This window comes from Hemicordylus capensis, chromosome 2 (assembly GCF_027244095.1).
Source record: "Hemicordylus capensis ecotype Gifberg chromosome 2, rHemCap1.1.pri, whole genome shotgun sequence".
Lineage (NCBI taxonomy): Eukaryota > Metazoa > Chordata > Lepidosauria > Squamata > Cordylidae > Hemicordylus > Hemicordylus capensis.
The window spans coordinates 72,286,697-72,314,161 of record NC_069658.1 but is presented as its reverse complement, the minus strand read 5'-3'; the positions used below and the strand labels follow the sequence as shown (position 1 = coordinate 72,314,161).

Genomic DNA, 27,465 nt, shown 5'->3' with positions numbered 1-27,465 from the left:
GTATGAAAAACCCGATAGTTTTAATGACTTAAAGAATTGCTACAGATTTTTGTCCTTTGTTTCTTTATGTTTCTCTTTTCCTTTTCATAGAGGAGATGAGATATATTAAGAATGAGGGAATTTTAAATTTAAGGCATAAGATTATTGGCACTTGTTATTGTTTATTTACGATCTTAGATCAAACATCAATATACACAGAATATACACAGTAAAAAGAGAAAACAATAATGGAAACAAAGTCTAAAAAGCACTATTTTATTATATGATAATAATAGCTTTAAAAAGACTACATACCGAGATATTTTATTTGGAATGCTCAGTGTCTGACTTTTTGGTACTCTTAAGTCTTGTTTTGAACAATTAACTAGATAGCCTTAGCTTCTAACTGAAATCAAATTTTAACTTTTAAAAATATATATACCTTTTATCATTCCTTTTTTCTCTCCTCAGTATCTTTTTTTATGTTCATTTCCTCCAATGGGCTTTCACTGGTTGTTATGGAAATTGTATAATGGTAATTGTTGAATGAACTGCTTGTTGTGATGCAAACAATCAGAAGGAAATTGAGAAGGATTACATATATGTATGGGGAGAGATCTGGGTGACATAGCTTGATAGCCTATTCTCCCTGTGGGGGGGTTATAGAGACCAGTTTTGGCTGAAGTTAGTCTATCTCTTCATGAAAGAATATCTCTCCATTTATCTCTCCAGTTTTTTGTTTGTTAAATTAAGAGGACTGCTGAAGGTTTAACTGATTTCTGTCACTTACTTTACTGTGACGTTTTGCATACCTGTATGGGACGAGATGGGAATTTTGATTACAAAATATTGGTGGATATGTGGCTTCGTATATACAATATGTATACCTTTTTCTTTTGGTAGAACCTGTGTTTTAACGCTTACATTTTCTTCTCCATTGAATTTTTATGTCTTAAATCGTTGTACCGAGGCCAAGGTGAGAGTTCTGTGTGAGGCTCAAGGTTCATTTTTTCTCTGACGATTGGATTTAGTTTTTAGACGTACCCTCTATTTTTTTTACAGATTATCTTAATTCATTCAAGTATTCTTAAATATTATTACTCTGTACAAGTCTTTTTTCCTTTCCCCTGCTTTCTCTGCTCTGGATGAGTAATTGCTCTTATTCATGTATGATTATGTCAGTCTCAGAGATGTAACCAGTTCTATTTCTATTACTAATAAAAGCAAAAATTCTTGGGGGGGGGAATTCTATCTTTACCATTTGTGTTTTCAGTTTACCCCGCGACCCCCTGCTTCGCAGGGGGACAAAGCTTTCTTTCCCCCATTCCTTGCAAGGTCACCCTTCAAGAGGTGCATCCACTGTGGAGCTAAACTTTCCTCCATGGATGGATATAGCCACTGCCTGTTTTGGTTTAGTGAGGCCCACAAGGTCGACACTTGCATTTACTGCACTAAGCTTACTAAGCAAGCGAGAGAAAATAGAGCCTCTCGCTTACATTCTTGGCTTTGGGAGAAAGCATTAAATTCATCTCCCAGCATCACCCCCCATGACCATTCAGGCCGGGTCTGACGACCCCACCAACCACCCTTGCGCAGCAGCTTCACAACCCATTTCTGCCACTCTGCCTTGTGACATCCTAAGATCGGGTCCTTCTAGGACTTCTCTTGAATCTGCAGCTCTGCACCAATCAACCTCGGTACTAACCTCTTTGATATAGTCCACTTCAACCTTGCTTCCACCAACAAACATGACCTTGCTTCCATTGTGTTTGACTTAAATTATGCCATCCAAAAAGGGGGGGAAAAGACGCTGTCAGGCAGGTTCCGACTTGCAACTTCAGCACACACAATGGACCAACCACCTCAGAAGCCTCCTAAATGGAAGTCTTCTACCCAGGACCTTGATCCTGTGCCAAAGCTGAAGAAGATGTGCAAACAATCAGCAACACAACCTCTTGCTCCACCAACAACATTACTTGCTTGACCAAGAACACCCTCTTGATTCACCCCACTCAGCTTGGTCGGTTCTGGGCCATCTTACACCAGCCTTCAAACCCAAACACGACCAGATTGACATGAAGGAACCTTTTTATTCATGCTCCTCTCTGAACCCGAGAGCCATTCAGACCTGGAAGCCCTCTAAATGGATGAACACCCTTACGAGGCAGAGGTTCCCTCTGATATCAAAGGCTACCACTTTGAACTTGAAGAGCATTGCCCCAACCTGAAACCCTTTGGTTGATCCTGACCATATTCACATACTTTAACCATTTATTGCCAGGACCAACCTCACTTTATAGTTCAATAGTACTCTAACTGACCGGTGCTTATAAATTTATTTATTAATGATCTTGAAGTAGGGGTAAGCAGCGAGGTGGCAAAATTTGCACATTATACCAAACTAGTTAGGATAGTGAAATCCAAAACAGATTGTGAGGAGCTCCAAAAGGATCTCTCCAAACTGGGTGAGTGGGTGACAAAATGACAAATGTGGTTCAATGTTGGCAAGTGTAAAATGATGCACATTGAAAACCCCCAACTTCAAGTATACGTTGAAGGGATCTGATCTGTCGGCGACTGACCAGGAGAGGGCTCTTGGGGTTGTGGTAGACAGCTCATTGAAAGTGTCACCTCAATGTGAAGCAGCTGTGAAAAGGCCAATTCCATTCTAGGGATCATTCGGAAAGGGATTGATAAAACTGCTAATATCATAATGCCCTTATACAAAACTATGGTGCAGCCACACTTGGAGTACTGCGTACAGTTCTGGTCATCACATCTAAAGAAAGACATTGTTGAACTGAAAAAGGTGCAGAAGAGGGCAACCAAGATAACCAGGGGCCTAGAGCACCTTTCTTATGAGGCAAGGCTACAACACCTGGGGCTTTTTAGTTTGGAAAAAAGATGACTGTGGAGAGACCTGATAGAGGTCTATAAAATCATGCATGGTGTGGAGAAAGTGGATAGAAAGACATTCTTCTCCCTCTCACATAACACTAGAACCGGGTGGGGGTGTCATCCCATGATATTGATTGCAAGGAAATTTAGGATCAACAAAAGGAAGTACTTTTTCACACAAAGCATAATCAATTTGTGGAATTCTCTGCCACAAGATGTGGTGACAACCATTAACCTGGATGCCTTTAAGAGGGGTTTGGATAACTTAATGGAGGAGAGGTCTATCAACGGCTACTAGTCGAAGGGCTATAGGCCACCTCCAGCCCCAGAGGCCTCTGAATACAGTTGCAGGGGAGTAACAGCAAGAGAGAGGGCATGCCATCAACTCCTGCTTGTGGGCTCCCAGTGGCATCTGGTGGGTCACTGTGTGAAACAGGATGCTGGACTAGATGGGCCTGATCTAGCAGGGTTGTTCTTATGTTATTAACTGGGACAAACATCCTGACTACCTTAATTACCATCATTCAGCTTGCAAACCTGACCTCCACAGTGCAGCCTCATGGCATCTCTCCTTTACCAGGGGTCCTCCCCGGCATTATCAACAGCACCCCTAGCTGGACCAGTGGAGAGCATCAGCAATCCATACAAGCTCGATCTCACTCACCTTGATGACAATCAGCTAGGCCACTCCATCCTTCCAGAACTGACACAAAAGTTCTCTCCTCTCTAAGGTCCTACCTTAGAGAGCACCTCGTTACCAGTATTAAGTGAATCGGCAGCCCTGCACCACAAACTGGCCTCCACCCCCTAAGTCTAGGCCATCAACTACCTTCCCCAAGGAGCAGTGACTGCCCACCCCAGAGCTGGTTGGAGACCCACCTATCCCCCTGTATTTTTAGCTATATATCCAATTTGTGGATCTTCACAATCATAAGAATTGGATACACGCTGGAGTTTTCTTCTATACTTCCTTCCACACTATCCATCACAATGATTCCCACCGCATTCCTGCTGGAAGAGGTGATCTCTCTATTCAACAAACAGGCCAAAGAACCAGTACAGGACCCATCTGCACAGGGCTTCTACTAGCCCTACTTCACCATCCCCAAGCATGATGGCAGCCTGAATGAATTCTATCCTGGATCTCAGAGAACTCAACTGATGCATCACATACAGATGCTTTGGTATGATAACCATACCAGCTAGCCTCACCCTCTTCCAGGAAGGGATGTAATTAGGTTCCTTGGATCTCAAAGATGCTTATTACCACCTCACCATCTGCTTCCAGCACTGGAATCTCTGTTTAAAGATCAGGAATCACACCTTTCAAGTTGCTACCCTTCGGCCTGGCCTCAGTTGCCTGGGTTTTCACAAAATGCATAGACCTGGTGGTGGCCTTCCTGCAACAACCGGGTATCCTAATTTTTCCTTACTTGTATGACTTGTATGAATGTCGCTCATCGTAGGCGACATTCCACGAATTGTCCAACATTCCTTGGAAGCCATGATCGACCTCCTAAACAGTCTAGGTCTCCAGATAAATTACAAGAAATCCAAATTCAATACCACCATCTGCTTCGAGTTCATTGGCCTCCTGTTCCATTCTATTCATGAAAAAAATAAAAAATAAAAATCAGGTACCGGACCCACGCCATTTCTACCCTTGCCTACATTGTGACTTGTCAGTGGCATAGTTTGCGCACAGTGCAATATGGAGTCCCCGTTTCATCCTCCTCTACTGCAACATGTTGTGACCGTGGATGCATCAGAAACTGGATGAGGAGCTTACATGGGCAATCTCCATCTCCAGGCCTATGCGATATACGAGAGGCGAAAAAGCACATAAACTTTCTCAAATGGTTAGCCATCTTCAAGGCCATCAGACGGTTTTTGCCCATCATCAGACATTCAGACAACATGGTCCAGACTGACAACACAACAGCGAAGCATACCTGAACGGACAAGGTGGCACCAGCTCTACAATCCTCCTTCACCTGTTCCTAGAGCTCTGGCAGTAGTGCATACAACACTCAATCACCCCCATAGCCATCCACATCCAGGGAAAGGCCAATCTGGAACTGGATGGCCTGAGTAGGGCTGGCACAGACCCTCATAAATGGCAGGTAGACCAAAGGGCTGGCACAGACCCTCATAAATGGCAGGTAGACCAAAGGGTCTTCGCTCCCTCATCATGCAGTGGGTCACCCCAGATATAGATCTTTTTGCATCACCCCTCCATGCCCAATGGCACCAATACTACTTGAGAGCAGGGAAGGGCAGGCACTCGCTTATTGATGCCTTTGCCCTGAATTGGATGGAACTTTCTATTTACCTGTCCCCCTCCCATCCTGCTAATCCACAGGGTTCTCCACAAGATAAAACAGGAGCAACTGTAGTGCATCATCACCACCTCTTGATGTCCCAGGTGTCCATAGTTGCTTGCATGCTTCAAGTCTCCTGGGGCTGCCACCTTGGGATTACCACGTTTCCTCATCTGCTCACTCAACAAATCCGGTCATTTCCATCATCCAGACCTCCAGAGGTTGCACCTAACTGCATGTTGGATATGTCCACTTTTCTGCAGAAACTGCAACGTATTCTCACTGCGGCCGGGAAGCCTGCAATGTTAAAGTCATATCAACATAAATGGAAACTTTTCCTCCAATTTCTACGTTCTAAGGACACTTCCCCTTCTTACCTATCCACTACAGATGTCTGCACTTACCTGTTCCTGTTAAACAAATCTAGATTGAAATTGTCCTTGCTCGGGGTCTATCTTGCAGCCATAGTGGCAAACTCTCCTCCGAACACCCCTTCGTGGTTTAGGGTTTCCACGATGAAATGCTTCTTAAAAGGCCTAGCCCAACTTTACCCAGTTGACTCAGTCATGGCTCCTGCCTGGGACCTATCACTGGTGCTTTCCTGCCTCATGGGACCACCTTTCGAACCCATGGCGGTGACTTCCTTGGGCCTGCTAGCCTGCAAAGTAGCCTTTTTGGACACCATCACTTCAGCAAAATGTGTCAATGAGCTAAGAGCTCTCCAAGTAGATTCCCCTTACCTTCTTTTTCACTGGGACAAGGCAGTACTCTGCCCATATGTCACCTTCCTTCCTAAAGAGGTTTCTTCATTCAACCGCTCCCACTCACCAAACTTCATTCATTCAACCTTCATTCAGGTTTCTTCATTCAACTGCTCCCACTCACTCATCGTCTGTAGGGTTCTTCCCAAACCCTACAGACAATGCCCACCATCACCTGCATTCTCTCAGTGTCCTCAGGGCACTAGCATTTTATGTACACAGCACTGCTGAATGGAGGCAGTCTCAGTAGCTCTTTTTTTTCCACATGGGCCCAAACAGAGGCAGACAAGCCTCTCCTCAAACAAAACCTGGTACCAATTGACCAAAAAGGATGTGTCTACCTGTGTCAAGGCCCAGTCCACCATGGCTGTGGCGACCTCCACCGCCTTTGACAGGGTGGTCCCATTGGACGTTATATGTCAGGATGTGACATTGGCATCTCCTCATTCCTCCATGCATCACTACATCCTAAATTTGTTCTCCCACAGGGCTGCTTCCTTTGGACTGGCTGTTCTTCAATCGCTGTTTGCATAATCTTCCGCCTTCAGGTACGAAATGCACTGGGTGCAGCTTGCTATGTGCCCATTCATGCAGAGCACAGAAACCACATTGAAGAACAATAGGCTGCTTACCTGTAACTTTGTTTTTCTAGTGGACATCTATGCCCTTACATGCCCATTCATCCTCCCCTATTTAGTTCTCTGGGTTGATGGACTCCGGACGGAAGCCATGCACATGCACATATCGCCAGGAGGGACGAAGCTACTACCAAAACACAGGAAAGAAATTAAGCTTGGAGAAACTCAAGACGTGTTCTCTGCGCAGGCTTTAATCTAACAAGCATTTACACAGCCCAGCATGCATGGTTGCCTGCACTTCTCCAAACACACTGTTAGTTGAAAATTATCAAAGCTAGCGCAGTTGGAAGTGTCAGTGATACCTTCAGCTTGTGTTCTACCCCAAGTGTGGAATGTGTGGGATAGAACCCTTATTTAGTCCAAATAAGGCAAAATGGGCTTTTGAAGATCTTACCTTTTGAGTGGCCTGAAACAAAAAACAATAAATCCTTGGACAAGGAGGGAATAAACCAATCATCATCCCCAAAAGGTCTACTTGAAACATGTGTGAACATGATAGTGGTAGAGAGGAATGTATTCTTTCATGTTTGTGATGGTGATATTCATTTCTTTCTAAATTTGGAAATGATAGGAAGTAGCTAAATTAGCTGTTGTCCAACTGCTAATTTTTTTGATAAATGAAGCACTGTAAATAGTGAAAATATGAGAAAGATGATTAATTCTGACAATTTTCATGTAAGAAACTTGAGATAATACTTCCTGATATTAGTTATTTAGTGAAAGGGATTTAGCATCAACCTTCAATGTTATATGACTTGTGGCATAGATATTTTTGGAAGATAGATATTTATATGTTGAACTCAAAGCAGAAATTACTTGGACTTGTTTCGAAGTAATAAAAAATGGCATATTTAAATGTGGCTTAGACTGCAATCATAAACATACTTGGGAGTAGTGTATATTGGAAGTTCCATCCTGTGAACTGAATGGGCTTCCTTCTGGGAAACCTATACTTGATCATGCTGCACATTATTTTTGATATGACAGTCCATACAGAAATTAAGAAAGGGGAGCAGTTGTAGAGGACATGAAAAATTACAGTGCATTATAACTGTCAAGTCTTCAGTGAATCATAAAAACAAAAGGCTTTATATGTATCATTCCTCTCTAGATAAAATATTTATGGTGATATGATTTAAAGCAGTACTTTAAAAAAATGGTTTACTGAGCCACTGATAAGATACAATCTTTACTGTAATTATTTTACATTCTGAAGCTGCTAACAATAATTTACTGTGCAGCTAGCCTGGACATTGGGTTTTAAAAATGAAAGAAAAAAGTGACTGCTGTCGTAATGATTTACTGCTCTGACTGAATTGTTTAGGGTCTGTCGGTATTTACATTATAAACAACATTTCTGAAGGGTGCATAACTCATCTTTTAAATTTGCCTTGGGCTCTCTCTTGGCACATGAGTTTTCAGCCAAAATGTAAATTATTTTGTAATTTGTGTATATGGGTGCACATGTGGAATGTGCTTCTCCATAAAAATGAAGGATTAGTATTGGTTGGAGGTTGCCATAGTCTGGGAAGAAGCTGTGTGAGGTGCTACATAACAGGAGTACTAAATCACTCTGGTACTGATTTACATCATCGCTGTGAACCAGTTTTGGGAATCACCTCCATAGCAAATGCTAACTGTGCTGAGTTTGTGATGTGTTTATATGTGGTTGGAATGCACATACAGTCAGAATTCATAGTGGGTTTAGAAAAACAAAAAACAAAACAAAAATCAAAAGACAAGTAAGACACTTGTACAGAAACAAAAGGTAGATTATTGAAAACCTCTGCATATGGTAAGTACAATAACCAATGACTAATTAATCTCAGTCAAGCCAAAGCAGTTAACATCTTATCAGTTTCACAATGTAGCATCAATTTGATATTGCTTCTAAGATGTAACACAAACTATGTACAAGTCTTTAACTGTGTAAACATACCATGCTCACACAATCGTATTCAAAAGCACTTATGGACATAGAGTGCAAATTTGCAAAAAAAGTGGAATATAAATTTTAATAACATTATATGTATTGGGCCCACTGTTCCCTCTAAGGCATGCATATGTGCGCGCTCTCACATGTTTTTTGATGTCCGCTCAGTTAATTTTAGATCCTGCTCAGGTTGAATCAGGAAGTCCCCACTCTGAATGTATGTGCGCACACACTGCCTTGATACTGCTGCCCAAAGTAAAATTCATTCCACACTCAGATGAAAAAAAATAAAGAGAACACTGATTGGGCTATTCATATGTAGAGTTAGCATGCAAGTGATATTTAACCCAGACAAACAAGCCATTTCCATGCTGATACTGTAACCAAATGGACCTGTACATGTAGTAAATGCTTTTGAACTTAATGGGGTGCTGTGAAATGTTTAAGCATTCCTATACCACCTCAAACTTGTGTCCCTGGGTGGTTTGCAATAAATACAATATAATCAATGCAGCATAATTAAAATTACAATTAAACATTAAGACAATTGAACATCAAAATCTAATTAAAAGCCTGGGTGGATTGGAAAAAGCAAAAACTGCCAGAGATAAGGAAGCTGGCCAGTGGCATCTGGTGGGCCACTGTGTGAAACAAGATTCTGGACTAGGCTTTGGGCCTGATCCAGAAGGGCTATTCTTATGTCAATTCAATAGGAAGAAGGTTCCAAAGCCTTGAGGTGGCAACAGAGAAGGCCTGTCCCTGAGTAGTTGCCAAATGAGCTGGTGGTAACTGCAGGGGGACCTTGCTGAATTATCTCAATAGGGAATGGGGCTCATAACAAAGAAGGCTTTCACCTTAAATAACCTGAATCTTAGCTGTTGAGGGCTTTATAGCTTACAGGGAGAAATGGTCCAGGCAATTGAGGCCTGTTCCTTTTACCGACTCTTCTCCCAGTCCTGCAGCTCCAAAGAGTGCTGGGAATACTCCCTACAGAATTAGGGTTTCGTTGTTGAATGCCAGATCAGTGAATACAAAGACTTCTCTCATCCATGATTTAATTGTTGGATGAGCTTGGTGGAGTAGGTCTCTCCCAGCTCTGTCCCCCAGGTTTCCTGATGCTATAGCTGTCTCACCTGGAGGATCAGAAGAGGAGAAGTTGCTGTCATCTATTGTGAGTCCATTCCCCTTTCCATATCCCCGGTTAGGCAATCCCACATTTTTGCATGTCTTTTTTTTGCATGAGGGTAGGCCTCTGAAATAGGCTAGGAATCCTGTTGGAATACCAACCACCCTGCTGCACCACAGTCTCCCTGCCTCAACTGGCAGGGGTGGTCTCGGAGGTGGCGTTGGGTTCCCCTAGGCTTATTGACTTGGGGAACCAATGTCCATACAGAGGCTGCCCTAGTAGGAGCTGCTCAGGTTTTCATGGCTGCCATGACAACCATGTTCCTATCTCAATTAATATCAGGTCCTACTCATGCAGTGGTTCATAAATTGGATCTGGTTTTTACTGACTGGGAATTGAATGATCTGCAGGTGGAGGAGTTTGAAATAACTCCTTTGTCATGGACAGGTCACCATGTGGTGGAGTTTAGTTTAGTGGAGCTGTCTCAATCAATCTCTGCAGGGGTGGGGGACCAATTAGAACACTCTGCCCCTGGAGGCTTATTCGACTTCCAGACAATTATTGGAGTTTCCAGTGTCCAGAATTGGTGACTCTGTTGGAGTCAGCCTGCTCCTAAATGCCCTCTCTGGTTTGGTGGAGCCTGTTCAACTTCTTGGTTTTCCTTGTAGCTGAGGGCAATGAAAGAAATTGGACGATGGTTAGAGCGATGCTGGAAGAAGAGTCATAACAAATCCAACTGAACACGGGCTAGAGCCTATTATACGGAGTACTCTGTGGTGATTGGCGCAGCAAAGAAATATTTTTTCTCAGCCTCCATTATGTCTGCTCAGTGAAGGCCAGTGGAGCTGTTTTGTGTAGCAGAGTCATTGCTTCAAACAGGCCCCCATGTGATAGGAGAAGAACCATCAGCAGTTTGCTTGTCACTTCACAGATAAAGTCACTTGCGTCTGTGCCGTTTTGGACTCCAGGGTTTTGGCAGTTCCAATAGGCGTGGCTTGGCAACCACATGGTTCTGTTGTGTTGGATTCTTTTTATTAATGCAGCCTGACCTGGTGAACAAGATTGTGGCCAGTGTGCAGGCAACATGGTGTGCTCTGGACCCTTTCCTTTCTTGACTAATAAAATCTACCAGGGAGGGAACAGGTTAGATGGTTGGAGGTAATTATAAATGCCTCATTAGGGAAGGGTAAGATGCCATTGAGTCTTGAGCAGGCAGTGGTAAGACCACTATTGTTTTGGCTTTAGGTTTTGTTTTGGTAGTTCTTCCTTGATTCTTCCAACCTTGATAACTGCCGACCTGTTTCTAATCTTCCCTTTTAAAGGGATAGAGTGTGTGATGGCTGTGCAACCGCAAAGCATTTTGCATAATATGTATTGTCTAGACCCTTTTCAATCTGGTTTCTGCCCTGGGATTGGGATTGAAATTGACAGATCTACCTGCCTTTTATTATTGCAAGATAAATTAGGTTGTTAATTTAAGCATCTTTAACCTCGATCCAGATATTTTAGAAAGATTGCTGCTATTTAATAACGTTGGTATTATTGTCCAGTGTGGGTTTTCTTTTAATGTGACATTGCACTTTACCAGAAATACAAGTTGTGAAAGATAATGATCTTAAAACCTAACGCCCTGGGGCGGGGATGGTGTAATGTCAACATAAGGGAAATATTGCATCTTACAGTATCTATTACTTCAGGTATTGAATAAAAATAGTCCACACTTTTTAAAATTCTCTTTTAAATCTTTCCACATACAACCATTCTAAATTGATACGTTACATAATCAGGGAGGGTTATGTATTTTAAGAACCAGTGTTTTATGTATGCATTGTAACCTGGGCTATAACTGGTTTACTGTCATAAATATTTTATTGTTTATATAGTGGCCTTCCAGTAAAATATCCCTTTGCAATGTATTTATTTGCCTGAATCTGCTCAGATGGAACATATTCCCAAACCATGGGCATTATTATGTTGTAAAGAACTGCTTTTCTGTTGCAAATCACAGCAGTCATCCATCAGTCGAACTTAGCAACAAGCTTGTTAGGGTGAGAGCTCAATGAAGTATTAACAGTAGAGGTTGTCAGATGGCTCTTGAGCATTCACGAAGATACTATAAAATCTTGATTGCTGGTCTCCCACTGTACACAGAGTAACTTCTTGGCTTAATAGAAATGCCATGACATCAGAAAAAGCCTTGCTTGGCTTTGGCTGTCTTTTTGTCATTGGTTTTATGTGTTTTTTCTGAATTCTGAGCTCTAGAGAGGTACTTAAGTAGTTCCAGTATTTTTAGTAACTTTGTATTTGTTCTGTTTTATTAAAGCAACACACAATGGAATTATCACATGTCCAAACGTAAGAATAAGAAATACTAAAAAAGGAAAATAAAATAAAAGTGAACTCTGAGTTATACAGTGTTCTATATTTTGAAGTACTGCTTTTGTGCATATTTTTAATTTCTTAGCAGCTTCGCTTCAAAAACGCATGCTTTGTGTTTCAAAAGTAACTTGCAATGTAGTATGGGGGATGCTATGGGATGCTGTAACATGAAAGAGAGAAAAGCCAGCACTATGGTGAAGCACTGTGATTAAAAGTGAGGGCAATATCTGCAGAAATTGTTTTGGAATTCAGAGCTTGGGAATGCCTTTCCGAGTCTGGAAAACTGTTATTACAGCAGAGAGTGCTGACCAAGATGGACCAGTGATCTGGCTCAGTTGAAGGCAACTCCTTTGTTGTCTTTTATGTCTTAAGCTATTCTGTAGTTTTACCAGTAGTACAGCTTCTGTTTTTGGTATCTGTGGCCCAACTGCTGTAGACCAGAGTAGAGTTTAGAAATCAAGATGGCACACAACTTTCCTTGTGGAGAGGAGTAAAGACTTGTTTATTTTGTTGCCCATTTTCTATTAATTTTTACCTGATAAGTTTTAGAGATTTGACATTTGAGCCATTTTTGGAAGGGCAGTATTATAGAAATCAATCCACCCATCCATTGTTTTAACTGGTTTGTGTTGCCTTGATTACTGGTTGCAATTTTAAATGTTTTAACAGCTAATGTTTTTAATTGTGATGTTATTGTGAATCAGGTTGAGAACCATTATGGTTGAAATGTGATACATAAATATTGTAAATCATTAAATGTTAGTAACAAAACTGTTATTATAATCATTATTTTCAGATTATTTGAGCAATTGAATTGTATCCTCATTCTAGATTAAACTGAATGAACAAGCAACCTGAGGGTTCAAATGTATCCATCATAGGATAACGTCCAACAAAAAAGACTACATTCAAGAAAGGAGCCAGATGTCCCACTATGCAATTGCATAATACATTTGTGAGACTCATGAATGCAAAATCAGATATGGGATAGGTACACTTATATAAAGAGAAAACAGCAAAGACAGAGTACATGCTTAAGCATTGAATTTCTAAAGTCCAGATCTCTAATTCCCCCTTTGCTTTCCCAAAGTACAAAAATGTGCAAATGCTAATTGGTCTAATTTTAAGAAGATATTTTTGTAAGTTGGTATGTCTAACCAGGGCTCCTAGGAGCCAGGCTCGAACTTCTTATTCCCTGCACCATCAGAATTGCATTTCTCACACAAGCTTTGCAGATTGTGCTCCTCAATGGCACCATATGGTCTTCTGTATAAGGTGACGTTGCCCTCAGTCAGATAACCACAAGAACCATCCTGGGTCCTCCATACCTTAAAAACACCAGCCTCAGAGGATGATCTTCAACCTGAGTAATTTGTCTCATTGAAGAGGAGCTTAACTTGTAAAACTACTGCTCTCCTGCCTTTACTGCTGTCTTAAGAACTTTACCTCCTACCTACTCCTTAATTGCTTTTCTAGCTTATTGTGTCAGCTGCTGTTTAAAATTTGACCTCTTGCTTTTCTTGGAATAGGAAAGCTAGTGCTACTCCCCTGATCGTCAGTTGCTGCTAACAAGGCTTGACCATTTCCCACCCTGGACTACATTACTCATCTCTGGACTCAGACTTAACTCCTTCCCTTATTCTGAGACTTGACCTTTTGGACCCAGACTCTTACCTAACTGAGAATTTCTCTGATGTGATTTCTTGCTTTTAATTGACCACACACACCCTAATCTCGAATATTAAGAACAGTTTATGGGTGTCGGTTATCAGATGATGTTGTACAAAACAGTCCCTGCTTATGGCGCAAACTATTTTCATAATGATTCAGCCCATTGCTGGAAGGGTTGAAGAATACAACCCTTCACTTGACCAGCAGAGAGGAATCCAGAGAAGTCATTTAATTGGCTGTGATCATGATCTTATTCTTATTTAAAATGCAACCATTGCTGCTTCTTGTGCAAACCAAATCTGTGGTTTTCTAACCACTTCTAACCAATTCAGTTAAGATGGCCACCACTATGGTTTGGGACGCAGTCTGAACCTCTCTTCTACCACAAGGTAGAACCTCATCTGAACCTCTTCTTAGAACCCAGTCTAAACTTCTTCTTTCTCTACCCCTGTTGAGGAGATGCATGCCGGCCCACCTCAACCCAGGTCGCGAGGCACTGAGTGGTTTTTGCTGGCATGTATCTGAGTGGGAGCGGATCCAACCTGAGAGTCGCGAGATCACCAAGCCTTCCTCCGTATTCCCACTCAGCATAACAGTCCTCCAGCCCAACACCAATGTAAATTAACCTATCCTGACCCACACTCATCAGCATAGTGACGAATTAACACCAGGGACTGCTTCATTTAAATGAGTGAGAAGTAGGCATAAAAAGGCCCCAACATTGACCAATCAGTTGAGACCCAAATAATTCCTTCTTGGCCCTGATGGCGACCGAAATATCCCTTACTGAGTCCAAGGGCAGGTGGGAGGGTGCCTGCCCATAGAGCAACTGAAAGACAGAATGAAGACAGAGTGGCTTATGCAGCCACTCCTTGCTAGTGATTGGTCCGCCAGTGTCACATGCTGGCTGGGGGACTAAGATGGCCTGCATGCCTGTATTTTGGGATGGGCCCACAACACTGCCCCCTGCTTATCCCATATCTCTGCTAATGCAGAGAAAAGGGTGGGGAGCAGCTTATCAATCAGAAGAGTTTCCTCCAAATATGTGCAGAGGGAAATGGTTGCTTTTTGGTAGTTATTTTATTTTATTTTATTTTTTGAGGGATTTCTGGTAGTTAACTCTGAGACAAAAATCTCCTGTTCTGAGAGGAGCCAGCAGTGTTAGGAATGAACTCTATTATTTGTTAATTTTTAGTTATAATCCCTGCTGAGGAAAAGAGAATCTGAGTTACATTATAAATAACTGATAATAGCTTGTTGCCTCTGGGTTAACTTGCTCTGTATATTGCTATATGTTTTCCTTGTAACCCTTAAGTACCTAAATAAAACTCCATCATATCTTAAAAAATTCTGCTTTGTTTGAGTGAAACCATGAAACCTTCCACGAGTGTCCATCCATTTTATTATTTGCAGTTGAATAAATGGTGCTGGTTACCAGACCAATTCTGTAAGTGAAGAGCAAAACTGACTCCTTCCTATGTTTCTCAAGTGTAAAAAGGACTTTTTAACCTATTTGTAGGCAGATCAGTCACAGCATTGCTCCCTGACACTAGCTGTACATGGAAGTGGCTTACTAGCATGAAGTGATGACAGGAATGCCACAATATCATCACCTTTTCCATTTGATATCCACTCCCAAGCACAAAGCACAAGGTGCAAGCATGCTGCCCGGAAGAGCCTACAATGTCTTTGTCAGCACAGCTAATGCCATAACACAGTGTTTAGAAGCATGGCAACTAATACCTACGATCACAAGCACCAGGGTTCCCTTCAAAAAGAGGTCCGTATTTCATAACAGCATCTTACAAACTATCACTTTTGCTAAGGAAACAGTGAACCACATAGTATGAAGGACTACCATTTCCCTCAGAACAGTTAACCAGCTCCATAACTCAGTTTTAGTGAGGTGGCCTAAATATTAAACCTGTAAATGAGAGAGGTGTCCTGGAGGAGGGTTTGAGTTCTCCTCCAGGAACAACAATTTCACATACATGGAATGTTAATATCATTTTAAACAATATGTCTGTATATGTGTTTGTATTGTATTTGTGTTTGTGTGAGAAGAATAAGCCTTTTTCAAGAGAGGGAAGGAAGTTTGAATGAAGAACCCATAGGTGACAAGACTCAGTACGTTCAAATTCCTCATGTTATGTTCGTTGTGTTCTTCCAGAAGGCCAAACCGATTACCTGCCCTCTTCCCTGCCCTTACCACATAAATGAAATGATTGCCATATAGCCTGCTATCAAATTGGCTCTACATGATGCTGTAATTCAGTGGAATGGCACATGCTCAGCAGACCAGAGGTCTCAGGTTTAATCTGTGGCCACAGACTCCAAGAGAAGAGGGCTGCAAGGATACTATATGCACACAGATAGTGTATTGCTACTGCTAGTTGGTATGAGTTGTGTAAGCCAGTGGCCTCAGTCACATAGCTCTCTGCCTCCGTTTGCTGGTGCAACCCCCACTCCCATCCCTTACATTTCATGCAGCCCACCTATGTAGTGGTTATAGCTTAGGAGGAGAGTGATCTGTTGGAGCTGATCACCTTGCTGGCGCTGCTGTGGTGAACAAGATGCAGATACTTGCTCCTGATGGCGTGTGGAGATGAAGAATCCACTGCCCCATCATAAAAAGCAGCTGAAGTGGTGACTGTAGTTCCCTATCTGCTAATCATCATAAGGTGATAACACTGAAACAGTAATCTTTTTTTTAAACAACAGTTGAGTGAGTTCTAACAAGATGATTTTAATGATGCTTATTAGGGCTTTTCTGTGAATAATTGAGGATATATTCTGCTGTCTAGATGCCTTCCCATTCTGCATGCCTCAGCTCAATTCTCCACTCCCTAGCTATTCACTTATCTGGTATCACTGTCTTTTAAAAACAAACAAACCATACTTATGCTGCTCTTCTTTGAAGCAAGTCAGTGTAGCATACATCTCTTCCATTTCTCAGTTCTATTGCCTGCATAACTTTTTATAAGATCGGAGACTGGATGATCCATGGTCACTTAGTGAACTTTATTTTAATCCAGGTCACCCCAGTAGTTTGGCACAACTGCTAACATTCAGCACAGTACAGGTGGTTGAGCAGAACCCATGCTGCTGTGTGTGCCTTCAATACTGAGAGTGCTTTTGAAGAGCAGCCCTGTTCCACTGGACTTGAAATTGTGCAAACACAGTTGTGTGATGCTACCTCTATTGGAAATAGTTGAGGTAGCATTGGACAACTGTGCTTGCACAATCTAAAGTCCCGTAGAACAGGGCTGTTCCATAATAGCACTGGTGGTGTTCTAGGCACGCACAGCAGCATGGGTGGTGCATAGCTGCCCATATTCTGCTGTGCAGAATGTCAGTATCTAGGAAACCACACTGGCATCCTGATGTCTGAATATGGGTTAACTTGCTAGTGTAGTTTGTTGCTGTAAGAACTATATCTGTGCAGCTCAATAACAAGTTAAAGAACAGGGTAATACTAATGATAATTACCGTGATGGAGGAAGTAAAGTGGTGTCCCCTAATGTTAAGGTCCGTAGTGTTTAACTTGTTTATGAATTAGCTTTTGTCACACTAAACTTAGTATACTGTATTAGAATTCTAACGAAGTTGGAGGTGAATGTTATTTAACAAAATTCATGTTACTTTACTTGCTGAGACCATGGGCAAAACAGATTGTAAATAATTAGAAGTGCTTTAGTAGTAACAATTGTTTCACAATTGGAATAATGTAAAATGTTGAAATCTAGTAAGATTTTAAAATGGTTACTAATTACACGCTCATTGCCAAGTACAAATCTATAATCAGTTCTGCTGGCTATCTTTTGTATAGTGGCATCCGCCTTTCAAGCTAACCTGAAAATTCCAGGATCTGTATAACTACATGCTATATAATTGAAATACTGAACAGTTCCAGTTATTTTACAATCATGTGCTTGAACCATCAGCTACAGAAAAATGCTGTGTGTGTAGAGAAACATCATCTTTTAAATCTATATAATAGTACTAATTTGTGAAAGGATAAAGAGCTGTTCATAGTGATAAGTGATAGAATACTCATAATATTAGTAATTTTTAATGAAAATGTACATATATACAAATATCTTAACTGAACCATTTTTGTTTTTACTAGGAATCAAATATTCTCTGCCTGTATTATGTTGACTCTCTTCAGCTCTGCTTTGCTTTAACTACAGTTCAGAACTTTAAATGGGAATCTCTTCTTTTATTCTTGTTTAATATATGCATGGAACAGTAGAAGTGGTGGTTTCTCTAATTGTTCTGCTATCATTACAATTAAAGAGAAAGGGTCAATCTAATCGTCACCAATTAAACTGGGGGGGGGATCACATTTGTGGCTCCAAAGAGTCATTATGTCAGTTTTATGCTGTGCATCAGTGTATAACACATTTTCTAGGATATATAAATCTAATCTTCTTGGATATTAGTTCAGACTTGTTCCATTACAGACAGTTGGTGCTGTAGTAGAGAGATAACCCTAAGCAACATCTATTAATTGCATGGTCTTTCATTGTGTGTCTCTTCTCAGGATTCATGTACTGTAAAACCTGACAGCTATAATGAGTAAAAATGGATGTGCCAGATGGCTGTTTGACCCTTCTATTGTTATGTGTTATACAGTGTGAAGAATTATGTTCTGCAGTTTTGACTCTTTCTTTCTCTCTCTCTTAAAGATTTTGCTTTAGTACTGGTTGTCATGAAAACTAACTCTAGTGCTTGCACTGTATTTTTCTTTCTTTTCTTTTTTTAAAGAAATTGGGTGCTGCTGTCACAGTAAATATGGAAGCTAAGCTATTAAATATGTTCTTAATTATCTTGTCCCTTGAGTCATCAGTTGAAAATAAAATGTAGGGGTTTCTCCTTTAATGCTGCCAGAGAAAATACATAATAAACTCAGCTCCACATGAAACCATATTTTAATTTAATTATTTTTAATAATTTTTATTTTATTATTTTATTTATTTTATTATTATTTTAATAATTTTTAATTATTACAATTTAATTAATTGTAAATAATTAATTCTTGTCTGCCCATACTTTCTGTACCACTATACAGGTATCTTATATTTCAGGGTCAATAGTGCTGTTGACAAAACCACACAAATGGCACTCACCGTGGGGGTATCTTTGGGTAGCTAATTCAGTGATGCGTCTATTTTCCTCCAGTTTTATTTTGAGTCATCTGCCTTTGGCACACATGCATCAAAGAGTGCTCCCCTCCCTCAGGCAGTTACTTTCATGATTCAAAGTTTAAGGAAAGGTTGAAGTTTGTGTGGAAGAGTGTCCATAAGCGGAAAACTTAAAGTACACTAAATTACAGTTTACATAACTCAAGAGATCTGAGTTATGGACCATACTACATTTGGTACTATGTACCAAAAGAAGTAAGGAAAAACAAAATTTCACATTTAAATATATTACTGCCTTAGGACACTGTAAGGCATTTCATGAAAACTGATAAAATATTAAGAATGCACTCTGTTTTATTGAGCTCAACTTGTAAAAAGTCTTTAGGTTATCCATATCTAACTGCCAATCTATTTTTATAAGCTATTAGAAACAATATGTTAAAAAAATCAGTTTAATGGACTATTAACATCTGTAAGGCTTTTATAATAATTACACAGATAATTGGAGGTTGATCACTGCCTACAGCATGTATTTTATGAAACTTCTAATTAAGGTTACTTTGGGTCAGTCTTTTGAGAAACGTTGGTTGTATTTACTTTCCTACCTGTATGGTCCAACTATTCGCTTATACAAATATTTTATTTCATCACTGGATCAGTGTTCTTAGTCTTACTGTTATAGGGCTTGAATTTAATGGTCATTATCTGGGTCGATATAGTTCAAAAATGCAGGAGATAGGTAAACATTTTCAGACACTTGTTTCCACAAACATTTTATTTTGGTTTTATTTCTTTAGAAGTACCTGAACATCCCAGATAAAGTGAAAGAAAAAGAGTTATTAAAAAGTTCCTTCTGTTTTTTATGTTTTTTTTTTACTTGTAGTTACTTTCCAAAAGACTGCAATTAGTGTTATTTATGAAAACCGTGTAGATACAAGTAATTAGATTATTGTAAAAAGTTGATATTTATTTATAATGGCCTGTTATTTTGTGGATTAAATCTCAGGAGGGCCAAAAGACTTTAGGATTGAGTTGACTCTTTTTAACACACACACACATACAGAGCACTGTAAGTTATAAATACAAATTATTTCACAGTTTTACCTTAACATTCTGGGTATGAGTACAGATTTTACTCATTAAATGTCTTTTAAGAATCACCTGCTGATGGGACTTGAAAGGAAAAGAAATCCCTAAACAGTCTCTGAAAAATTACTGTTTGCAAAAAGATTACAAAGGAAGCGCACACACACACACACACACACACACACACACTTGATTTTAAATTAGAACAAGAATATGGCTTTTTGCAGTTTGAGTGGCCATACCAAAGTGATAAGATTAGTATGAAAAAAATAATTGTGATATTTTATTCCAATTAACGTATACAAACATTTAAAAGTAGTTAATTCTAATTTGCCTCCTCTGTCCCCTCAGAGCATTCTTCATGTGTTTAGGACTGGATATGCAGTAAGACAATCTGAGTTCTTATTGTAGACCTGGTTTCTTTAAAACAGAAAATTGTCTCAAGTGAGCCATGACAATTTCTTGTGATCTGACAAGCTGTGCTGTGTCTAAATGTTCACTTTGCATTCGTCTAGTAGTTTAATGGAAGCGTCACGATCGTTATTAGTCAGTGAATTCCTTGCTGGATTTGAAGGACCTAAACAACTAAAATCTGTACTAAACTGGATGTGGTCAATTATTCCATTATATGTGACAGAAATATTGGATTGGTTGCCTGAAGGTACTTGTTTGGCAGTATAATTAAAGTGCTAATAGGGGTTATGCCAGCAGTTCAAAACAAAACACAAATACTGTGGCTTCTGCTGGCTGAAGACTGCTTTCCAATCCTGGTTACCAGAATTAAATTCTTGGTTGCTATGGTGATTGTGGACTATTGATTATGGTGTAGGTCATTTTTTCACAGGCTCAGATCACATTTGTGGTTGGGGAAAAATATTTCTTTGATCAATTTAGATATTTATTTATTTAGTACATTTATATACCGCCCCATACAAAAAGGTCCCTGGGCGGTTGACTTAGCCTGTAGGATGAAGTCTGCTTGCTTAAAATCTGTCTTAACAATATTAGTTGCTCCGCAGACTATGGTTATTTTATTTATTATATTTATAAACCACCTAACACCTAAATCTCAGGTGGTGTACAGAATGTAAAACAATAAATACAACTCAATAAAAACAATTTTAAAATCTTAACAATTTTAAAATAGTTTTAACAGAAAACTATTAGTGTGCCTGATCTGATTCTGTGCTATGGCTGGGATCCAATGAGCCACACGATTAGTTCTGTACACTCAAGAAGGCTTTGGGTTTGTCTTGTATGGTTGAAAGAGTCCTTCTAATGCCAGAGATGCTGCTGAATTCACATGTGGGTGCAGTTGACAGAAAAATCCAGTCAGATGGTACAATTATCATTTTGCATAGAATTGAAAGAGCTGGGTTATCAATGGGTACTAGATCCTGTCATCAGGAAGGGAAATGAAACATTTTGGTGGTGGTCTTGCATGCTTATAAGATGGTCCAGAGTATTCTGTTTATGGCAGAATGATAATGCTGCCAAAAAAAAACCCAACAGTTTAAAGCAGGACTTGGCCAACGGCCAACCAGAGTCCTATGGAGAACAAAACCTGAAACTTCTGGATCTTTAATAGTTAAAAATGGGACAGGTAAGGAGACCTAGAAAGTGTTCACCCATATACTCACATGTGTGGACTATATAGAATGTGTGTGGTGATAGTGATTGGTACCCCAAATAATTTTGCATTAGACTTAATTGCTCTCCTAAGAAGATTACTTGAAGAGCTTATCCATAAAAAATGTCTACTAATGTTACACAAATATTTATTTTGTGGTGTTAATATAGAAAGTTGAAGAATCCAAGAGCAAGTGTCTGTGAAGCTGTGCAGTGCAGCTTTACTGTTGTCACCTCTCCCCGCTTTTCAGGCACATTGTTGCCTTTCTAAGAGACTGTTATTGACTACCAGAGTTAGTTTTGAATTTGTCAGTAGCAATCTAAGTTTCAAACATTGGAAGTGGGGAGGGGGAGATGACAGAGAGTCAACAATAATGTTAAGCCTGACTTTGCAGATAGTTGTGCTAAGAGTGCATACTTATGGGTATTTAGTTATCTAAAAGGTTAATTCCTTTAAACATATAAATCATTTTAGACAGGTTCACAGGAAAAGAATGTCTCATATTTAAAAGGACATGAGGCCCTATTGTATAGATGTACCTACTGCAACATAGATGTATTCTCCTATGAAGAACCAACCAGCCTCCCCCAAAAGCCTCATTGAGCAGCAGGGGGAGCTCTAATCAGTAAAATAGATCCTGTTCTGCTGCCCTGGGTAAATGTAAAATAATCAGAAAAGCTTACTAGTTCATCAAGACAATTGATGAACTATTAGATTAGCTTAGATACCTCACAAGAGTGAAGGCAATATTTAATTTTTAGAATTTGTAGTATAAAGTATATAACATTGAAAATAATATGCCAAGCAATGTCAGAAATTCTGTCACCTACTGTTTGTTTATAGTTCCTCCATCACCTTTATAGAAGAATGAAGAAATGAAACTATACAGATATATATACTGTAAAATGAAAAAGAGTATACAGTATAAAATCTGTGACTTAATTTATTTGCAACATAATATTACGTAATGTTACAGCAGAGAGTGTTTTTGCATGATCCCTGCAGGGTCACACGCTGTGCAGAGCAACAAGAAGCCATATTCAGGCATTAGATATCAGCAGATGTTATACCCTGGTTCAGTGCCCATGGGAGTGCAGTTCAAAACCCAATGCCTCCATTGACATGCTCTGAAACCTTCCCCCACCCACTCACCAAGAGGACCGTATTTGTCTGAAAAGGTGGATGCTCTACTTGAGAAGATATTTTCTCGGTGATTGCAAATGCTGGCATTCTGAATCATGAGAAGAATCTTTCTGAAATATAAAATCCTCTCCAGACAAATGCTGTGCTCATGGGATGGTTGGTGTGTGTCTGTGTTTTAGAGTGCAGCAGTGTTACCCATGTACAGCATCTACAAATATCTAACAGCTGTATATAGTTACTTGTCTTTCAAAGATTCTGTTCATTACATGGGTCAGTACTTGGTGGTGTAGTGCTGCAGGGATGGGCAGGTACAGAGTCCCAGTACTCCCCCACCCACCCCCAGGGTCTTAGCAGGGATCTAAAAGCATCTGCTTTCTAAATGGAAATATGTTGTTGCTATTCCAACAGCTTGCTACTGTTACCAGAACTGCCATGAGGTGCTGGCTAGACACCTCAACTAGGCGTTTGGCTTGACTTTGGGAAATTAGCTTGGCTTGAGGGTAGTTTAGTTCCAGTGCCAATCTGAGCGAGTCTTGGCTTATTGAAAAAATGAGGAGACAGGAATATAGTTCAAAGGCTTTATTAAGGGTAAAAGGGGGTACAGAAGGCAAAGGTTTAGTTAGGAAATGCAAATAATATTGATTAATGATATAACTATTCTTATACTTTCTTACTTGAAATAATTTCGCTAAAATTCTAATTAAAAATAAATCGGATTGGTCAAGGCTTGCCATGAAAAGTGCTTGGGAAGCAGGGAGGAAGGAAGAGAAGCGGAGACTTAGGCAAGAGGGCAGTTTACCTATCCTTCCCAGGTAAGCTGGTGTGTTAGTTGCACATTGGCAGGGAGACTTCTCTGGGAATGGGCAGGAAAGCAAAGAGCCGAGAGCTACAACTCATGTGTATGAGAGTAGGATAGTGATCCAAACAGATTTCCTGGCCATGTGCTTTGGCTAGCGCTAGATATACCTTGAAATGTGCCCTGAGGCAATTTCCTGGCCATTCTGCTTACCCAGAGGGTGGCAGATTTCATGAAACACAAAGAATCTTTTCCCTCGCAAACTTAATCACTCTGCGGGTAGCTTGCCCAACAAAGTCAGGAGGAAGCTATGTAAATGTGATGTACATGGTCAAATATGGCTGTGCTTGGTTGACTGTCTTAAGACCAGGTGTGGAAAGATTATACATCTATCGTATTTATGAGCCTCTCCAGTGAGTCTTTACCAGCCCATTTGTTAATTCATGATGAGTTTGGGAAATGTGCCATTTTATCTGCATTACTCCCAAGAGTGTTTCACTGTTACCTCTTTTAGACAAGGAGATCCTTCCCATAAAACAGTTGCCTTTGAAGTAGGGTCTGAATAGCCTGGTGTTCCTCATTATTTATTTGTTTGTTTGTTCAATTTTTAGACAACTCTTACAAAATAGCTCATCGCGGTTCACAAATATCAAAGACCCTTTAAAACAATTTAAGAGCACTGGAAGGCCAGGCCGAACAGGTAGGTCTTTAGGGCTCTCCTAAATTCCAATAAAGAATTCAAATTACGCATGTCTGCAGGGAGTGCATTCCACAGTCCAGGAGCGGCTACAGAGAAGGCCTGTCTCTGGGTCACCACCAGACGAGTTGGTGGCAACTGGAGCTGGACCTCCTCAGATGATCTTAGCGTGCAGTGGATATCAGACCGAAGAAGGCACTCTCTAAGGTAACCTGGACCTAAGCCGTTTAGGGCTTTATAAGTTATAACTAGCACTTTGTATTTTGCCCGGAAACCTATTGGCAGCCAGTGCAGCTGTTTCAAAAAAGGCATAATATGGTCTCTCCGGGTTGTCCCGGAGACCAACCTGGCTGCCGCATTTTGAACTAACTGAAGTTTCTGAACTACATACAAAGGCAGCCCCACATAGAGCGCATTACAGTAGTCAAGCCTGGAGGTTACCAGCTGGTGCACCACTGTTCTGAGGTCATTCTCCTCTAGGAATGGATGCAGCTTGCGTATCAGCCTAAGCTGATAAAAAGCACCCCTGGCCACCACCTCCACCTGAGATACCAGAGTGAGGCCTGGATCCAGGAATACTCCCAAGCTGTGAATCTGTGCCTTCCGAGGGAGTGTGACCCTGTCTAGAACAGGCAGATCAAAATCGTCTCTAGAGTTCCGACCCCGCACAATAAGTACCTCCGTCTTATACACATGAGACGCCATATTGGCTGGGCACCAGTAGTAGGCACCACTCGTGAGAGGGGTGGGCTGTTTGGGGAAGCTGGTGGCAAGGCGGCTGGCCACTTAGGGAAGCGTGCGGCTGGTGGTGGCCCGCTTGGGGAAGCGGGTGGGTGGGTGGCGGTGGAGGCCGGATTGGGAGGAGAAGAGGTGGTGGGGCGAAGGGGCGATGCCTCGGCGCCTGTTGGAGGAGGCCGGGTTGGGAGGGGAACGGGGAGGGAGGGCAAGAAGTGAGACTTGGGCCGGAGGCAGAGGGAGGGAGGGCAGGAAGAGAGACTGGGGGAGGAGGCGGAGGGAGTGTAGAAGAAACAACCAACCAATTGAATTCTCCCAACAAAATCCCTAAAATTAAGTAAACTGCTGCACAGTTGCTCTGTACGGGTTCAGCTAGTAAGTATAATTTTAGGTGGGGGGAACCAAATTAATGTCGTTTCTATTGGGTTGTTTCTAACGTGCTTTTGTGTTAATTGCTATGCACTCTATTGGCACAAGAGCTGGGATGATTTTCACTTATTCTCCCTTCTCCAGAGAGCCACACCCCAACCTTCAGGAATCAATTTTTGTAACCTATATAGAGGGCTGTTGTGGGGAGAGAGTGGGGAGGTTTCTATACAGTAATTTACTTCCTCATGTACATAAATTAGGAATATGGCCCATTAACTCTTAGTTGCTATTCATATTAAGCTTGTTACAAGTTCTCTGATTTGTTGTCCTTATTCTTATTCTTTGTTATTTATGAAAAAGTAAAGTGTAGGATATTACACGGTTAATGAATCTTAAATCTGTATAACACAAATGTAAAAACAGTTTGGAGCCATGTTGAAAGTGAAGCCTGGTAGTACCTCTTTTTGAGCCTTTATTTCACGAGTCTGTCAAATAATAAATAACCAAAACCATACATCTAGGCATGATGCCAAGAAATTGATGTTTACTTGGAGTTGTTACAGCTCCTTGAGATGTTGCTAGCAAGCCGTATTTGGCGGAGTTCAAATGCTGAAGCCATATACATGATACTAAGTGTGTTTACCCTCTTAGGGTCAACACAACATCATGTTCAGGATAACAGCCTGCACTAATCCTTAACTCCTAACTGAATGTGACAAAGCTCTTAATGTTACCTCCTAGTGGGGATTGCAAATGCATTTTGTAATCTCATGTTTTCCCTCGTGCTCTTGAATTATTGGAGAGGGGAAGTTGTTGTCAGGAGAGCTTTTTGTAGGGGACTCAGGCATTAGATGGTTTTCTTTACCTCTCAGTAGTCCTATGTACTCTGAGCAGGAGTGAGCCCACTGTAGTGAGTGAGGGTAATATGCAGAAAATTTGGGAGAAAACCCAGCTTCCTCTGCAATGCACCTTCTTTTTCCCTTTTATACAAGTGTCATTTTGAATTTGAGTACTTGCTTTATTATTATTATTTTATTTTACATTTATATCCCAGCGCGGTATACTACATACTCAAGTTGCTCCTCACAACAACCCTGTGAAGTAGGTTAGGCTGAGAGAGAAGTGACTGGCCCAGAGTCACCCAGCTAGTATCATGGCTGAATGGGGATTTGAACTCGGGTATCCCCGGTCCTAGTCCAGCAGTCTAACCACTACACCACTCTGGCTCTCTATAATTATATTTATAGCCAGATTGTGAGAACTCATGTTGCTGAAAGCTCTTGCTGTATCTGTGATGAGCCATCTATATTGATTTGACAACAGCAGCGATGAATTTAAATTATAAATGACTGTGTACAACATCATTACAGTAGCTAGCCTGCTTTGGGTGTGAACACACATTTGTATATTTTAGATGGAATAAAAGTGGTATGTAATAAGAACCCTCAGAGCAAACAGCACTGATATCTGAGTTTAATCAGTTTATGTATATATGTATGTATGTATATATACATTTTATATCCCACTCTTCCTCCAAGGAGGCCAGAGCGGTGTACTACATACTTAAGTTTCTCCTCACAACAACCCTGTGAAGTAGATTAGGCTGAGAGAAAGAGACTGGCCCAGAGTCACCCAGCAAGTATCATGGCTGAATGGGGATTTAAACTCAGGTCTCCCCAGTCCTAGCTCAGCACTCTAACCAGTACACCACACTGGCTCTTTGCTTATTGGATTTGGGTTGAAATTCATGCCAAGAAGTAAGGGTTGAAATTAATGCCAAGAAGTAATGGAACTTTTTCCAAGTAAAAGGAAAAATAAATGATGAATATGTCTGAATCTGTTGCCTCAAATAATTAGATTGATATTCTGGAAGTGTTGATGATATCTATTGAATATTAACACAGTGCAAACACTGCTAATATTCTGGGCTGCTCACTATACCTTAATCCAGTGATTGCTGTCATTGAAAACAGAGAGAGAGTTTTGTTTTCCCAACCAGAGAGATTCTCTAATTATTTGTGAAAAAAATAAATAGAAAATAGAAATAAGGCTGGATGAAAACATAGTTTTCAACAATATTATTGAACCTTTGTTTCAAACTTTTATATATGACAGACTAGAATTATTGCCCTCCAATTCACCTTATTGATTTCTGA

General features: G+C 40.6%; 1 protein-coding gene across 2 annotated transcripts in view; it reads left to right on the top strand.

Annotated features, from left to right (window-relative positions):
• Positions 1-27,465, top strand: part of FBXL17 (F-box and leucine rich repeat protein 17) — a 289,488-nt gene that overhangs the window by 103,124 nt on the left and 158,899 nt on the right. Inside the window, exon 7 of one of the 2 annotated variants that reach the window (XM_053297076.1) lies at positions 12,867-15,058. The exons of the other annotated variant lie outside the window; for it this stretch is intronic. Within the exon in view, the coding sequence (XP_053153051.1) occupies positions 12,867-12,876 (10 nt within the window). The 3' untranslated portion in view covers positions 12,877-15,058. Of the gene's footprint in view, positions 1-12,866; positions 15,059-27,465 lie in introns of those variants that run through there. 2 annotated transcript variants of the gene reach the window in all.